Source organism: Trichoderma asperellum, chromosome 7, assembly GCF_020647865.1.
Source record: "Trichoderma asperellum chromosome 7, complete sequence".
Taxonomy (NCBI): domain Eukaryota; kingdom Fungi; phylum Ascomycota; class Sordariomycetes; order Hypocreales; family Hypocreaceae; genus Trichoderma; species Trichoderma asperellum.
This window is the reverse complement of record NC_089421.1, coordinates 3,630,793-3,647,672: the sequence shown is the minus strand read 5'-3', so window position 1 is coordinate 3,647,672 and position 16,880 is coordinate 3,630,793. Positions and strand designations below refer to the sequence as shown.

The 16,880-nt window shown below is 43.8% G+C and overlaps 5 protein-coding genes across 5 annotated transcripts; 2 read left to right on the top strand and 3 right to left on the bottom strand.

Annotated features, from left to right (window-relative positions):
- Positions 1-1,652: 1,652 nt before the first annotated feature.
- On the bottom strand, positions 1,653-2,200 carry TrAFT101_011918 (uncharacterized protein; the record flags this gene model as incomplete). Its single annotated transcript, XM_066129415.1, has 6 exons — positions 1,653-1,741; positions 1,797-1,878; positions 1,950-1,964; positions 2,018-2,035; positions 2,098-2,136; positions 2,198-2,200. 6 exons carry the CDS (start codon positions 2,198-2,200, stop codon positions 1,653-1,655), a joined length of 246 nt encoding a protein of 81 aa, XP_065985549.1.
- A 5,604-nt stretch (positions 2,201-7,804) lies between these two features.
- TrAFT101_011917 (uncharacterized protein) lies at positions 7,805-10,043 on the top strand. Its single transcript, XM_024905399.2, has 4 exons — positions 7,805-7,983; positions 8,040-8,456; positions 8,517-9,667; positions 9,716-10,043. The coding sequence occupies exons 1-4, from the start codon at positions 7,825-7,827 to the stop codon at positions 9,894-9,896; spliced, it is 1,908 nt and encodes a 635-aa protein (XP_024757652.2). The 5' UTR covers positions 7,805-7,824; the 3' UTR covers positions 9,897-10,043.
- Positions 10,044-10,532: 489 nt separating this feature from the next.
- On the bottom strand, positions 10,533-11,720 carry TrAFT101_011916 (uncharacterized protein). The gene has a single exon (XM_024908575.2). The coding sequence runs from the start codon at positions 11,549-11,551 to the stop codon at positions 10,709-10,711; it is 843 nt and encodes a 280-aa protein (XP_024757653.2). The 5' UTR covers positions 11,552-11,720; the 3' UTR covers positions 10,533-10,708.
- Positions 11,721-14,404: 2,684 nt separating this feature from the next.
- On the top strand, positions 14,405-16,038 carry TrAFT101_011915 (uncharacterized protein; the record flags this gene model as incomplete). Its single annotated transcript, XM_024900832.2, has 4 exons — positions 14,405-14,420; positions 14,607-15,028; positions 15,078-15,367; positions 15,419-16,038. The coding sequence occupies 4 exons, from the start codon at positions 14,405-14,407 to the stop codon at positions 15,933-15,935; spliced, it is 1,245 nt and encodes a 414-aa protein (XP_024757654.2). The 3' UTR covers positions 15,936-16,038.
- Positions 16,039-16,089: 51 nt separating this feature from the next.
- TrAFT101_011914 (uncharacterized protein) lies at positions 16,090-16,810 on the bottom strand (the record flags this gene model as incomplete). Its single annotated transcript, XM_066129414.1, has 3 exons — positions 16,090-16,236; positions 16,291-16,588; positions 16,638-16,810. 3 exons carry the CDS (start codon positions 16,808-16,810, stop codon positions 16,090-16,092), a joined length of 618 nt encoding a protein of 205 aa, XP_065985548.1.
- Between the last annotated feature and the right edge of the window lie 70 nt (positions 16,811-16,880).

Here is a 16,880-nt window from a genome sequence, read left to right as displayed (position 1 = left end):
TATAAATTTAGAAAACTGAAAAAGCTTTACTATACCAATTTTTAAAATAAAACACTATATATATAATTATTAAATATATACTAAAAGACTTTTAAATAGTATATGTATATATATATATATCTATATATAAATAGTTTTTATATAATTATATAAAAATACATATACTGCTAATGCAATAAAACTTTTAATTTTAATATATTATACTTAAGAATTCTTTTATTTTTAACTTTAATTTTTTTCAAGCTACTAGAAAACATTTTATAAAGTAAGCTATTTATAAGGGTATATATTCCGTAGAGCTAATAAATATATATTCAAATACTTCGACAAAATTTTTTTTAGCAGCAGCGCTAAAGAAGCAGAGGTATAATACTGTTTTACATAACCTTGCATTAACCAGGAAGATCTCTTGCAGCCTAAACCCCTGCTTCTGCTCCTTAAAAAAGCAGCTCCTACCTTTACTGCTGCTAATTGTAAGGCGATATATGTCACCAGAGTAACAAAATGATTACTAGGTAAGCTCTATAAATTTGAAGGTCGCCATATCTAGATTAGGTAAAGTTTCATGAGGGCTGTGCAGCGCCATGCATCCATGTATTGCAGAGACTTATTTAGAGATACAAACACTGTTTTGTATTAAAACCGACTTTCCTTTCAATGATAGCCCTTTTCCAAGGCGGGCTCATCAAGACATCAAGCAACAGCAGATAGATTGGAGAGCTGGAGTTTCTGGTCGACACATATATGCATATATCAAAGATTGACACGATTGATATTTACCCGAGGCCGGCGACTGGGTCCCCTTTACTAGCGGGAAAACTAAACGTACCGCAGCCAGAGTCGGACACTGAGCCACGCGTTAGCTAGTATAAGTCCCGGGTGTACATATATCGGCACCTGTGACGGGCAGAGACGTGTCAACGACTAAGACGGGTGAGCGACACGCGTAATAACGGCCGCCCATACCGATGTGGTAGCTGACGTGCCTTTCATAGCACAGAGATGTCTAGATTGCCTCATTCACTAAGACGGAAAGCATCGTCACCGATATCGCTCAAAATTATTGCTAAGGATCGGTATATCTCTTGAAGCTCATATTGTTTTTATATTAATATAAACCTTTTTATAACTTTTACTATATATTTTATTTAACTAATATATGTATTTTAATATTTATTAAAATTATGTAAGTGGAAGATAAATATCTTCAGCCGCGCTCATTTGATAGTCTAAAAGGGGGGAACAGTTGAAAAAGCCGTTGCTAGACGGAAAAAAAAATTAGAAGAAATCTCAGGGAGCTGATCATGTTGCGGCCTAAACGGAGTGTACGGCCCTTCATCCGCGTACCAGATTGCAGTATTCAGCGCATAGGGACGGCTTGCCGGTGCCTGCAGGAGGACGATGGTGCCGGTAGGGACCCAGGCAACCGCTCTGTATAACGCCGTCATCCTTAAATGACGCTACACCATGACGACTGTAGCGGCGTCTTGGAGCGCCGACTTCGTGATCTCATCACACTGGCGTTCAGCATATGCCTATCCCTGGTCGATTTCCCCGCCACAATATGATACCGACATAATGTTGGTGGGCTTGAAGACGCCACACTGGCGCTGACCCTGATAGCTGCCGGGATCACGGGGGTTTGGTGTAGGCTAGATCACAGCGGACATCTCCTGCGCAATCGCCTGTTTCGCCGTAAGAACTACAGATCCAGTGACTCCCGTTGATGAATTAAGGAACGCTGGAACATCGATTCAGTTTACATATTCGTGCGGTAATGACTTCGATCTGCTTACTATTGAAGAAGACTCTATATTTCTGAAATCCTTGGTCCAGACCCTTCTCGTAGAATTGGACATGCGATAGAAATAGAGCAGCCTTTTGAGGTTAGATGAGAGGCCAGGCGGGTTTGAAGCCCAGATTAATTTCAAGACCTAGCGCTGACAGACCTGGGATGGCTGTGCCTGTTGTTTCCCGGGAACCTATAGCACCGTCTATCAGGTTCTCAATCGGATACGTTCCATTCGGAATGTTTCTGCGAGAAAAGCTAAGAAGTCAGCAAAGTTTGGATCCGTTACCAGAGCCCACTTTACACACGAGTATAGATTCCACCAGAGCATACCGAGATCCGCGGCGCTGTACTGGTTATCGGTTGCTTCAAATACGCGAAGTTGGTTGCTGTCGACAGCCAAGTTACCATTGGGAATGATATATTGGTCTAATAGCCTTGCTAGCTGATGACGGATTATAGACGCTGGTCTCTTACTTTAATGCAATTCGGAAAGGTGTTTTCATAGTATAGGTTCAGGTTAGAAAACGGCAGCAGGTCACTATCGTCCATGATCTGGTACGTCGGACGGACGGCTCGGTTGAGTTTTGTACGCGCCTTTCTATGTTCGACGTTTTCGTCCCGCTAGCATTCGCACCGTGCCGAACTCAGGTTGCGGGGGTGACCATGTGCCATGCTAAATTATGAGAAACATGGTATTCTTCGCATGTAACATCCTGGCTGCCTGTGCGCCCATGCTCAACGTGACAATACTCGGTTCCTGGAATTCCTTCCACGTGAGAGCATGAGTATCGAATGCACCTACTAAATTTACAAGGAAAAAGGTAACAAGAAAAAGACAGGTAGATTTAAAAAAAAAAAAAAAAGCTTTACAATGGATGAGATTGAAGTGCGCCTGCTTCTTGACCAACTGGAATATTTTCTAAGTTGAAATGCCGGTAGAGACCAGCCAGCCAACAAGGGCACTGGAAGTTAATATTGGTGGCGCAAAGAATATGATAACACGATTGGGCGGGACAAGTAAGGGTTAGTTCTGGGCTGAATGTATTAGCAGGCTGAATTTGCATACGAAGATCATTTTAATTCATGCGTATATATCCATTCCCCCCTTTGCCCAGATTACGTTTCAACTCTTTGAAACCAATCCTCATTGGACGCAGTGTTCTTCCGTGCATTCTGTCTAGTTTGGTCCAAAAGGTTGCCAGGGATCTGGTTGTCTCTTACGGAGAGCATGTCGAAAAGGAATCTGCCGTTTGGAGCTGGCACGATTGCTTATTCAAAAAGCCGTGACCATGCATGCCCAGGCTAGAACTGCGGTGACAAGAGTGAATGGCACCATTGGTCTTGTTACTGGTGAGTTCTAAGGAAACGAATTTAAGTGCTGAGCGTGAGTTAGGCCAATGAGTTTGAGGAGAGGCAGTAAATTATAGGTATCAAGAACTTATGTGCTTGACACCGACGAAAACATAAAGGCAAGGTCGATAGTTGGATTTTAAGAGCGTAACTAGTGCAACTACATGTTCACATGCCAAAAGCCTGAAGCTATCGTCAACTTTATCTAACCTGGGTTGGTAGCATCTCCGCTGCAAAGGTATGATAAGACTCTGCATCCAGGGCTTCGTATACGTGGAGATTCAAAGAGGAGTCTCTCAACCTGCATCACTTTTGAACTCCATCTACTCCTGCGTATAGAGCATGGCTATATCTTGCATAGTGATTAAGTCCTATTGAAACCAGTACTGGCCGTACGCCAAGCAACCTTCACATGTGTAATGCGATGGTATAAGCTGCGATCAACAGATATGCCTAGTTGAGGTTCTGTCTCGAAAGTTTTTCAGAAAGTGAATATAATCAGGTCTAACTACATTAGCTCCTGCCTGGGGACTTGTCCATATTGTCATGCCTTATGATCACCAAACATTTTCCTATTCATGTTCACGAAGACGTGTCAAAATAGTAACAGGGCAGGTTTTGACGCGGAGAAATGCAGAGCATTCACCGATATGTGGATTGAAGATTGAACGATCGAACTGTCTGCGCAACGGGTAAAATCGAGATTTATTTGACTAATATTTACACACCTATAGCTGCAGACAACAGCAGCAACAGGCCCGTAGCCAGGCTCAAATGCAGACAGACCTTCTCCGCAGCCCCAGGGATAGAGAAGAATTCTTGCTGAAGTCGCTTAAAGAAGATGCAAGTCCCTATGCACCTGTTATGGGTAGTTCAAGAGCCTGGAATTGATATTCCGATCTCCTTGGGCGGCTGTCTGCTATCTGAGAGATCGCGTCTTCCCAAGTGTGTTACCACGAAGATTGTTACAGAGCAAATATGTCTAGCAGCAGGATCGATCATGCGCCTTGACAGCGCCGATTCGCATCACAAGCGGCATGTACAGCCAACATGAGGTAGCCGCGGCGGCACATTTTCTAGGCTCTTGCTGAGAAAGCTAGAAATGTTCAAGCCTTCTTCCGCACCTGTAAGGCCTAGTGATGGATAGCATAAACTGGCTTTTCTATCTGTGATCTTCATTTTTCTCTGCTTCCTGCCACATATATGATATAATTGCCCACTGGGCTAGAAGGACGGAGAGTCACTCGCATATATCCGCACAAACTTGCAGAAATACAAGTGACTACGCGTCCACCTATCAGCACCGTCAGAGATCGGCGAGAGCCAGCGATCTTGCATAACTTTTATTGAGTTAAAAGTCACGTCGCCAAAGCTTTCAACAACGGCAACGCAATGCCTCGCTGACGGGTTACACGGGCTGTCCTTTGCGAGTGCATCTTGGATACCTCTTGAAGGTTTCTTGCAATCGCGCGCACATCTATGGTCTTATTGGGCCAGGATTGTCCGTAAGTTGACATAATAAATATGTCAAAACAACACCATAAGATGGTATCAAAGTATTAGGTATTTTCTATCCCTCATCTTCTGTAGAGATCACACGGAATACGGGGAGGCCTGTGCTGGGATGCATAGATGGCTAGAATACAATCTTTAAGAAGCAATGGCTCTTTAGGCAAGATAAAAGCCCAGAATATGGCGTTAGGGGCTAAAAGGGGGTTAAAATTTACTGGTTGTTCCATACGCTTACAGCACCAGGTCTTTATCAGTCCAGAGCGGGCCTAACTTCTGGTTCTAGTGGGGTGGCTTTGTCTATAAGCCTAGGAAGTATCGATACAGGGATCATTATTTCCCTGCAGAACAATACCACGTCGCCTAAAAAACCTCGCTCTTTATTAAGTAATGAGGCATTGGCCACCATGAAACAGTTTCTTGATATACTTTCATGCTGTAACTTCAATAACCGACTGGAGAACAAGGTGAATTCATGAAAACTTATGTATTGGTTATTCCCTGAATAGAGTTTGTATGTGTGCTTATTTACTTATAATATATGCATATCATCTCTCTTCAGACATCCCCCGATAATATTTTACTACTCTAACTTAGTCATATATCATCAAGCAAATGGTAGAAAGTATTGATATATGTAACCAATTAACCGATTTCCTTGATGAGGAACGCAGGGGCTTCAGGCCACATCTGTGCACAGGACATGCGTAGGAAGATAAATAAAGTGCCATAACACACCGCATCAGCAACAGAACAAAATATGTCCGTTTTGCTGTTAGAGAAGTTGTGGAATGTGCCGCCGTTTTGGGCGGCTTGAGTGTATCCAAAGAGAACCACGTCCTTTATCTGGTTCTGTACAGTGGAGCTTAATTTAGCGAAAGAGGAAGACATAATAGCAGTGCCTTGGCTGTCATGATACTAATCGTTAAAATATGGTGCTAGAAGCGTAAATACCTGTAACCGCTAGTAACGATGGCCGAATGGGGACGTTTCGAGTACATAGAGCATATGTAGCTGGCTGCACAGCGCTATGCCAAAGTTATTATAATCGAGGATTCGTGCTATTCGAGCATATTCATCTATCCACACGGCCACACGGCACATAATAAGAGGCTTGTCATATTGCTCCGTCTTTTCAACTAAAATAGTAGTTATATTAGAAGCCTATAAATGCTGCGAATACCCCCTGCGATGAATATTTAAAATATCCTATTTGCAATTCAGACGAAGTTATATACCGTCGGAAATTTTGCCAAAAAGGATATATGTTTTCGGTACATATCTTGGCCTAATCGACTGTGTTGTGCTGCAGGTGGATGCAATGAGCATTCATGTAGGTAGCATTGCTGATTTTCGGGTCCCAGACATAGTCTGCAGGACCGAGGTCCATAGCCAAGGCCAATCAGAAATGCTCTCCATCTAAATCCCTTCACCAGCTGATGATCAACAAGGGACGCTCAATAGTAACGTTGCTGGTGACGCGACCCCGATCAAAGATTGTTTACAGTTAATTGTAAGTTTTAGTCAATCCACTACCCCTTGTGCTACAATCATCTCCTGATCCTACTCAAATCGTGCAGTTAGCGGCGGCTGCAACGACCGATGTCCCAGCCCCAGCATAGAGCCAAAGGGTATTTCTCACCTCCCAAATACAGCTAATTGATCGTTTCCATCCTTCCAACTAGCCAAGTAGGCAATGAAGCTGACTCGGGATTATTATTCCTCATGCACTGTAATGCATATTGAGGTGGCTAGAGCGGGGTTCACGCGGGGTACGGGGAACCACGGTGTGCTATTGACACTCTTTCCGCCAGCGGCAGCTAAAAGCCGGCATCCCTTTTTCCATACGGAAACATGGGCCAAACTCCGGGTGAGCTGGGCAACTTGGGTATCATTTTGTATGCAGATAATTTGCTGAGGAGTATGCTAGAGGGGATTGGTTGTGGATAGAAGACGGCGGTAAACGTAAACATATCTACCTACTTCATTTCGCGACTACATTTCTTGAGCCATCCGATGTCAGAGCTCGTGTTGCATAGGCGTCAGAAAGATGTACAAAGCAGTGCTACCGCTACCACTGGTGCATGACTGACGGTCAATTATGGAGGATCGGTCAATTTGATTGCGTCCTCCGTCCGCCCTTGTCCATAACTAACCCCAACTGTGGTTTGCTGCCGATCCGGGAGTTATTGCCGACCTTCAACTGATAAAGTTTAACGAAGTATAGACGAAAAAAGGCTTTCGAACTTTGTAGAAAAGGAGATGAACAATAATTGTTGCAGATGATTATACTGATTTATGTACTGTTTATAAATTGAGCATTTTGCCGCAGGGACAAGCTACTAGATAATCGAGGTAAATTCTGATTTGCTGATTTTTTTTTTCCATCAAAGTCAGCCTGAGGTCCAAGAAAAAAAGAGCATAGAATGGAGCAGGAAGAAACGCCGTTAAGAGCTCGAGTATATTGTTGCGGAAGAAAATGGCATGCGGAAAAATGTGCTGCGGACGGAAAGCTGGAAATGCGCAAGGGGGTCGTGCCAACAGAAGTCCATACAAGTACATGTATTTACAACAGAATTGACGGAACCATAAATCCCGTGTGACTCGGTTTAATGCTCGGCGAGTTAGTAAATAGAGGTGCATTGTGGCCATAGGCCCCATACAACTCTATAAGAAGCTTATGAAAATAATCCTAACCTTAATTACTGATTCATAGACACCTGCTCAGACATATCACCGCAGCTGTATTTCGGCTAGCCTATTCAAGCTCACTCGAAAGCGCTGTCAGCTCTCAATTACTATGTCTTAGCTAACTAGGAAAGGCGTGCATCTCATGAGCAGCCTCTTTGCAACTAGCGTACGGAAAAGTGTGCCCGTTGATGCTATAGACGAAATCTATAGGGAACCAGATAATAATGCGCTCCATAGATGTCCGCAGATATTTTCGGACCGATCTCACATACTTCGACCTTTGCTAGCTTGGACATCGGCTTCTTCTCGGAATATGCACCACTCTCACAAAGTACATGCATAGTCCATCCAGAGCTTCGTAAGGGATCAGGTGATGATTTGGGTACTATTAGCCAGAGGAAATGTATAAAATGTTTGATTGTGGCCTATACTCGACGTAAAACTCAGACCTGTAGGTCTATACTTTGTCAATCGTACTCATAATGCTGCCAAAGTTGAACTTGGTTCGCCGTCTCGGGCTTGGTGCCCTTGCAGCCACAGCCTTGTCCTCTCTCTCCAGTGCTGCTCCCGCCAATATCGCTATCCGGTCCCTAGAGGAGCGTGCTTCTTCTGCAGATCGTCTTGTCTTTTGTCATTTCATGGTTAGTAGTCGTTAGTAAACCATCCGTAACTGGGCTAACCCAATTACTTATTGTAGATTGGCATCGTCGGTGATCGTGGCAGCTCGTCTGACTATGATGATGATATGCAACGTGCTAAAGCCGCTGGAATTGACGCCTTTGCTTTGAACATTGGCGTTGACGGTTATACTGACCAGCAGCTTGGATTTGCTTATGATTCTGCCAACAGAAACGGCATGAAGGTCTTTATCTCTTTCGACTTTAACTGGTGGAGTCCTGGCAATGCTGCTGGAGTTGGACAAAAAATCGCCCAGTACGCAAATTTACCAGCCCAGCTATATGTTGACAATCGCGTGTTTGCTTCTTCGTTTGCGGGTGATGGTCTTGATGTCAACGCGTTGCGTTCGGCCGCCGGGTCCAACGTGTACTTCGTGCCCAACTTCCACCCCGGCCAGTCCTCCACTTCAAATATTGATGGTGCCCTCAATTGGATGGTAGGAAGAGCATTCTTTTGACGTCAAAAGAACATAAAACCAATGCTAATGATCCTATAGGCATGGGATAATGACGGAAACAACAAGGCCCCCAAGCCCGGCCAAAACGTCACCGTGGCTGACGGTGACAACGCCTACAAGAGCTGGTTGGGCAGCAAGCCCTATCTCGCTCCAATTTCTCCAGAGTTCTTCACGCACTTTGGCCCCGAAGTGTCATTCAGTAAGAACTGGGTGTTCCCGAGCGGCGCCTTGATCTACAATCGATGGCAGCAGATCCTACAGCAAGGCTTCCCAATGGTTGAGATTATCACGTGGAACGACTATGGCGAATCGCATTACGTCGGGCCGCTAAAGTCAAAGCATTATGATGATGGAAATTCGAAATGGACGAATGATATGCCTCATGATGGATTCCTCGATCTCTCAAAGCCTTTTATTGCTGCATACAAGAATAAGGATACCGATGTCTCAAAATACATCCAGAACGAAGAGCTGGTTTACTGGTATCGCCGTAATCTCAAGGGGTTAAACTGTGACGCCACGGACACTACCTATAATCGCCCAGCTAACAACGCGAGCGGCAATTATTTTGAGGGTCGGCCTGATGGCTGGGAGACAATGGATGACGCTGTTTATGTCGCCGCCTTCCTTAAGTCTGCTGGCACTGTCACTGTCACTTCTGGCGGTACTACCCAATCGTTCCAAGGAAATGCTGGTGCAAATATATTCCAGGTTCCAGCCAGCCTTGGCCAGCAGAAGTTTGCTCTGACACGAAATGGCCAAACTGTCTTCAGTGGCGTGTCCCTTATGGATATTACCGATGTCTGCGCCTGCGGGATATACAACTTCAACACATACGTCGGCACTGTTCCTGCAGGATTTGATGACCCTCTACAAGGAGATGGTCTTGCATCTCTCACCATTGGTCTGCATGTAACAACTTGCCAAGCTAGGCCCTCTCTAGGAACCAACCCCCCTGTTACATCGGGTCCTATTACTTCGATTCCAGTTTCCTCGACCCAGGCTTCTTCTCCTCCAGTTTCTTCCACTCACGCATCTTCCCCTCCTGTGTCTCCTCCTCCTTCAACTTCTCGTTCTAGCTCTTCTACTCCTCCAGTCAGCACACCACCATCTGGTCAAGTCTGTGTTGCCGGAACCGTCGCCGACGGTGAATCTGGTAACTATATTGGTTTGTGTAATTTCAGTTGCAAGTAAGCTTTTTGCGCCCTCTTTTCTGGCTTCGCAGCTAACTCTCACAGCTATGGCTACTGCCCTCCTGGGCCATGTAAATGCACTGCATATGGTTCTCCTATTTCTCCCCCTGCGACGAATGGTCGCAACGGCTGCCCTCTGTCTGGAGAAGGCGACGGATATTTGGGCCTCTGCAGCTTCAGCTGTAACCATGGTTACTGCCCGCCAACAGCTTGTCAATATTGCTAGATATCGATTGAAGTTTCACAGATAGGCATGGCATATTAAGTTAGTGCCAGCTACGCGTAGGCCATAAATACATCAAGGTTTATTAGGTACTTGAAGCGTCTATATATCGCTAGCACAACTTGACTATATTTCGTTATTGTCAGAAGAATGTGCGAAACTGATATTTCCACACCCATGCTGTAGTGTGCACTTAAGGTGAGAGGCGACAATTCTCATACTAATTTGCACAACAGTCGCTGTAGAATACCCATAATGCAGAGGATTGCAAGGAGTCGTTATATGTATATAAGAAACTCTTTGTATTCACTAAGATCGAGAAGTATCTACAAAGGCAATGGCCCAATTTAGTCCAGTCAGCTTCAGCCTTCTGCTCTCTACTACGTAAAAAAGATTGCTTCGTAGAACCGTTCTATGTTGGTTTCTGTCCTTGCTAATGATGCTGTGTGACGCTTCTATAGCTTAAAATAAACTATATATCATTCTGGCTCAGCAGTTAACGCCACCACTTTCCATAGCAGTTCGTTACTACTTATCTATTCTAGAAGTTGGTTTATATCTTGAAGTAGAAAAGAATTATATTATCTTAGTTGCTCTTGGAGAAAGAGCTTTTTCTAGATACACACATATATAACAATACTCCAGCTGAAGTGAAAACTTCTAAGCACCGGCTCTTTCTAATACGCCTTGTTACGGACATTTCATGCTTTGAAGTAGTCCACTAAAATAGATTTTACATACTGCATAACATATAATGCTTATTAATGTAAGCTTTTCTTGCCTTAAATACTGTATTTTCATAGCTATCGTAATTCTTACGATGTCGGATGATAGTTCTCCATAACCAAATCCTCCTTTGATAAACTATCTGCCAAGAACCAACTCTCGTTCTGCAATAGGGTTATCAACTGGTCGCGGCCAGCTGATGCAAATGTGTAATTATCCGTTTTGAAAGAAGCCTCAACGATATAGTCGATTCCAGTGCCGCTCGAGTTTTCTATTGGCCAGACCTCAATGTCGAGTTCAACGCCATTCCATGTGCCAACCGAGCGCTTGGTAAGAACAGGGCCATATATGACGCCGCTCTCAAGCAAATCAGTGCCCCAATTATCAGATACCCAGTCATTAAACATGTTTGGCGCTTTTGATTCCAACATGCTACGTGAATCACTCTCATCTGGGTCATCCGTGCCACTGTAACCCTTTGAGGAAGCAGTGTAATCTCGTTGGATGGAAAGAGTTTGTGAAGCGTAGAGCCAGTCAATCTGTGCATTATAGTTCCCTTGGCCAGAGTTCCAACCATAGCTGAAAGCCGTGTTTAGGGCACCATTAATATCTCCGTTGTTGACTGGAAGACGCCACTTGTAAGTGAGATCAAACCCGCTTTCATTCTCGATGTTCCGAATACGGCAACTCCAGCCATTATTGTAAAGATCTTCTGAAACAGTGTCGATATACTGTACATTAATCTTTGTTACCGTTGTCGGCATCGCAAACGCGGAAAGAACCGTAGGGGTAAGCTTGAAGTCGGAGCCAAGGACCACGGTAGGATCAAGTAGCAAATGGACTTCATAGTCAGGGACCATGGGACCATCAGCCGCCAGTACCATAGGCAAGATAACGGCAGCAGATATGCCCTTAGCCAATAAGTTCTTCATGGCTAATGCGGTGAGTTATGAGTCTTGAAAACGGTTGAAAATGTCACGAATATATTCCTTTCCATTTTGGCGAGTCTAGTAGGCTATTTATCTTGGATTCCGTACTCTGGCAAAAGGCTGTATTGAGATCCATTTCCCCCCTCTCTCTTTCTGAAGATGCGGACATAAACAGTGCATTTTTTTTTTTCCCCAATTGAGACAGGTTGTCGCTAGAAAAGGTATTACTTTTGTCGCTTTTCTTTTCGTCACCGAGTTTTGGCGATTTGAGTGCCCACGTGCCTGCTTCTTCATACCTTATTGCAGCAAAATTTATAGCGCAATATATGTATCTATGGGACTTATTTTTAGCTTGCCACTTTTTTATCACTAGGCACGCGATGCATGTAACGGTAACACTTCCTGGCTCGTCGATATATAGGAAAAGGAAAGTTAATAGGAACACATATGACAAATATGAATGTGAATGTGAATCTATTTGAGACACTGGACTTTTCTCCTTTTCAGTAGAATATAGAAACTGAAGCCCACGATTTGCAGCAGCTAATTAGCGTATCCAGCAGTGGATATCGTCTAGGTACTAGGTATGTCTACATTTAGCTTACACTTAGATTTCGTAGCAGAAAAGCGCAATTCTTAGCTCGCGTTTATTCCATTTCCATTACCGACACTTATTATAATCATTGATCTCCCAAAGAACGGCTGTCGGTGAGCGCAAACAGTAGTAGTGAATTTATTTATATGAGCAAAGTTGTGCCGTTATTGCCGGGCAGCTGTTGCTACGCCACTTTTCTATCAAAGACCCTGTACGCGGGCGGGCGATGGGGGTTTCTCGTAATTTTCGTAAACAAATTGGTACATCTATATTTCGTCTAAGGGGGAGCTTCATGGGGGCATCTATAGATTGTTAACAAGAGGACCTTCGTGAGGAAAACATAGCAACTTCAAATATTCGCCACGTACCTAAAACATCTCCCAGTTTTATGCTATCTCTGGTATGACTGATAGCCCACATTGGCTGCTCCAAAATCATTATGCATTCACAGTTCATTAAACCTACTTTTAGCTTAATACGTCTCTCCTTTCCAGCTACGGAAGTTAAAGAAAAGATCTAGTATCGAAATCATTTCCACATTCTTTACGTGGGCGCGTACAGTGTGCTTGCCGATGCTTAGTACCCAAGCCTAGACGAGGCCAACCTCGATATACGATTACTTGACAGGGCAACGGCGCCATATACTGACTGGCCTCTAAACTCGCACAACAGGTAAAATTAGCACACGAAAACTTTAGCTCAAATAATCCGTGGTTCTAATAATTGTTAGCTCAGCTATAAGCCATAAGCCAAACCTCAAAGGATCCAAGACACGGCTCCAAATTTGTCTCAAGAAATGGGACATTTTACAGTTTGGTTGTATAGATTTCAGTATTTTGTAATATAGTCTCCCATGCACACACACATGCCTAGATGATGATACGCACGACGCTATAATACATCACAGCAAGATTTGAAGCAGCAAGATGTAGCACACGAAATTTTGGATGGGGTAATATTCCACTAAACATAGAGTCGCTATGGACCTCGACCCCCATTCTTAGATGAGAAGCCCACTCTTAAAGCTCGAAATTCTCTGTCCGGAGCTGTATTTGCCATAGTCAAGAATTTCATCAACAGATTTATTAAGGATATAATTATGTCATTTTTTTTTTTTTTTCAGAAGAAATGTAAAATCCCAGCGGCTAGAAACACTAGGTTTAACTATACCTGCTTCTACAAAAAAAAAAAAAAAAAAAAAAAAAAAGGAATCGGGGTGTTAGCGATCTCAACACACACCATTTACCTGTTAAACAGCGCTCATAGGGATGTTCAAGACATACTATCTTTTTAATTTGCATGTCTTACATGGTAGTATTAAAGTTACAGATTATTGTGATATATAAGGCGCAAAAGAACCCCCCAATCCAATTCCAAGTCCATCACTATGAGTACTATTACACAATATTCCACCTTACATTCGACAGTCTCAACAAGATGAAGTAGGTACCCCACGCCGCTACTTCGGATTGCCGCTTTTGCTTCTGCTGCGTCCGCGGCGATTAAAACGCGATGCATGGCGCCGCCGTTATCTGGTAGCCAGCAGAGGGATCATGGCATATTGAATACGGCACATAGTTATGCATTTTGTAAGAACACTGTGTGCCATTGAAAGCGTTGGAAGAGTGGGAGGGAGGTGGTTAGGTTTAATGAGCTCGCAATACTATACAGCAATAAACTTGCATGTATATTACAGTGCTGCTTAGGTTATTTCGTGACTAAATGAATGGGCGCCAATACCAAAAAATTATTGAATTTGAAACTGTAATATTAAATACTTCGGCCTCCAAAAATAGTTCTTTAGCCTTCAACGCTGCTTTGGGTTAACCATTTCAGCTGAGCCATTGGGTGATCCTCATGACGCGTAACCTCTAGCCAGATGGCGTTACGGCCAATGACTCAACACTAGCTCAGTTGGTTGCGGATTCCCCATTGGAGTACATACTTTGCGAATTTGCACAGTGAAGATTAACAAGCTAAGGGGATAGACAATTTTGCCAACGCGAACGCAACATTGAATTATACGATTTACTCTTAACTCCATGTAATTGCGTTCAATACTCAATGGTCTCTGTTGCCTAGCCTCCAAACGCGAATTATCAAGCTATGGGCAAGGCGTGTTGACCTATTACGTATCGATAAAGTCCGATGGAACATGCGCAAGTATATGCTATATTTCTAAGCTCAAGCCCCTGTCTTGTGCGAAGCAGAGTACTCTATCTTCACGCTTGCTCGTTGAGGCAAAGAGTATAACCTGCATCATGAAACGCGCTGTCGGTTCTTTAGATAAACGCAAGAGAGTCTCCCGCTGCCAGGCTTGCGTGAAGAGGCGCATAAAGGTCGGATCACTGGCTCTATCCCCTTTTTGTTCGCGAAATTAACACCATTAGTATCGGTAGTGTCAAGGAGGGTTTCCTTGCGAATATTGCAGTCGTACCAACAAAACATGCAGCCCACAAGCAGTAGCGTCATCTACTAGTCTCAGTGTGCAGTTCGTCGCATACGCGCCACCACAACGAAAAGGAGCAACTGCTATCACATTACCAACACAAGTACGATCTCACGATAGCGATGTGTATCTGGATGGCTTCGCGGAATTCCTTTATCGATGCCAGTTCACCAAAGATTTCATCCACATAGGGAGAGATCTGCTGCCATTGATGCACACCTCGCCAGCGCTGCGAGACTTGGGTATCGCAATCGGGGCACTAGATGCCAGCAGACGCGCTTCAACCAGAACATCTCTTGAGCAGGAAAGGCCACAATGTGTTGCATACCGTTCGTATAGTCGCTCATTACAGTCTCTCCAGCTGCAACTGCAGACAAAGGATGCCGCTACGAGCCAGGACGTAGCGTGGAGTACTTTTCTACTTGGACTATTTGAGGTGAGATAATAATGAAGTATAAGTTATCGGTATTACTGACACAGCTAAGTTAATGGCTGAGCCATCTGGTGACGGTTGGGCAAAGCACATGTTCTATGGCACATCAAAAGTTCTGCAGCTTGCTGGCCCAGATGCTCACCAGTCGACGCTGCAGGAAAGACTAGTCAATGCATTTCGCGTGCTTGAAGCAAACAGAGTAATTTTATACGGAGATATCACATTTTTATCGGAGGCCAGGTGGAGGTTGAAAAACAGGACCAGAAGCGAGCAAGTTAAAATTCCAGATCCGATGATGGAAATTACAGAGCTGATGTTTCAAACGTCAAGATTCAGCAAACAGTGAGCTCTAAATTTTTTTAATATAGTTGAGATTGAGCTAAATGTTGATAGGCTTTTCGATACCATTGAGGGCATTCCCGCGGAGAAAAGATCTCACAACTCTGCTGTCAAAGCTCTAGCTCGTGAAGGAACCACACTGGATCACAGAATCACCATTTGGAACAATGGTAGTCTCTTACAGTCAGCAGCTGCAGATCCTTTTACCCAGATCTCATTCGCATACTATTATGCTCTTCAGCTCTTCCACTGCAGAAATTTTACTTATTATTCGTGTTGGGAGACTGGAACGGTTCCTGAATTAAGCCTTCATGAATCAAACGCGTATGTCGCGGCAATTATAAGCATATGCGAAAAATCAACTCAGGATTCTAATATACCTGGAGTTATCCTCTTGTTTCCCTTACGGATGGCAGGAGCACATGCCGAAGTTGGGCGGAGAAATAAGATCCTAAAGATCCTCCAACAAATTTATAATAGTGGCTTTGTAGTGGCAGAAAAAATCACGATAGATTTATGTGATTTCTGGACATATAAAGACTTGGAAATTTCGACTGAGATAAGAACTTGAACAGTTTATTATATAGATATACTCAAGATATAGAGTACATGAAGAGAAAGGAAAAAAAGAGCACAGATAAAAGTCTCTCTAGCCGACGCACGTTACCATTGGCCCACTTTCACCATGTAAAAGGCCCTCAGACCTTTTATCCTTGGCAGGAAACTTAATTTCCAGTGTGAATCTGGATGTTAAAAAAGTCGGTAATGACTCGGGTACGCCTACCAGGCGAGAAATAGTCATACCCGACAATGGCATTGCAATTGTTTACATAAACCGTCACTGGAATAACACCTTGATACATGATATCCCACTAATCAACATATTAGCCTACTATGGTATATCACTGTCGTAAGAAAATACTTACAGATGCTACATCGCCGTTAAACTTCCTTGTAACAAGCCCCCCAAAGACTGCGTCGGCCTTTACAAGGAAATCTTGTTCAAAAATAGGATAGTTGGAATTGACGTAACCTTGCCAGACATAAGGAGTCGTTCCGTTATATATGGTTAGGATGTTATCCACCAAGCCATCTCCAGTAACGTTTGCATAATTAAACACCGACGAAGCTGGAGCATCATCGTATGCCTCATTGACGCGAACTATGCCTTTAGCAGGGGAATTGTCAATGTATCCGGTCATGATGTGAGAGAGTGTCTCATCCCTAAATATTCCATTAGCTGTGAGAGAACCCGAATAGTCTAGGGACTAACCATTTGTGCTGAACAAAGTTTGCTGTGAACTCAGGCTGTACCAACGGCGGCTTTGGCTGCTTGAAGCCGGATGAGTACTCAATCATTGATGGCGGAAATGCAGCACATTTTGGGGTGCTGGCTGCTGCGAGAGCCACAATAGTAGCAGCGGCGAAAAGCTTGCCCAAATGCATCTTTGTATGTATGAAAAGAGATATCAAAAAATGGGCTTCAGCAGTATGAATAGTAATTGTAGAGCTGGCT

Bases quoted from the DNA above. Each gene is read 5' to 3' on its own strand.
- TrAFT101_011916 (XM_024908575.2), bottom strand. From the start codon at position 11,551: ATGAAGAACTTATTGGCTAAGGGCATATCTGCTGCCGTTATCTTGCCT.
- TrAFT101_011917 (XM_024905399.2), top strand. From the start codon at position 7,825: ATGCTGCCAAAGTTGAACTTGGTTCGCCGTCTCGGGCTTGGTGCCCTT. The intron at 7,984-8,039 runs GTTAGTAGTCGT...TACTTATTGTAG, and splicing joins TTGTCTTTTGTCATTTCATG to ATTGGCATCGTCGGTGATCG. The intron at 9,668-9,715 runs GTAAGCTTTTTG...TAACTCTCACAG, and splicing joins TTGTGTAATTTCAGTTGCAA to CTATGGCTACTGCCCTCCTG.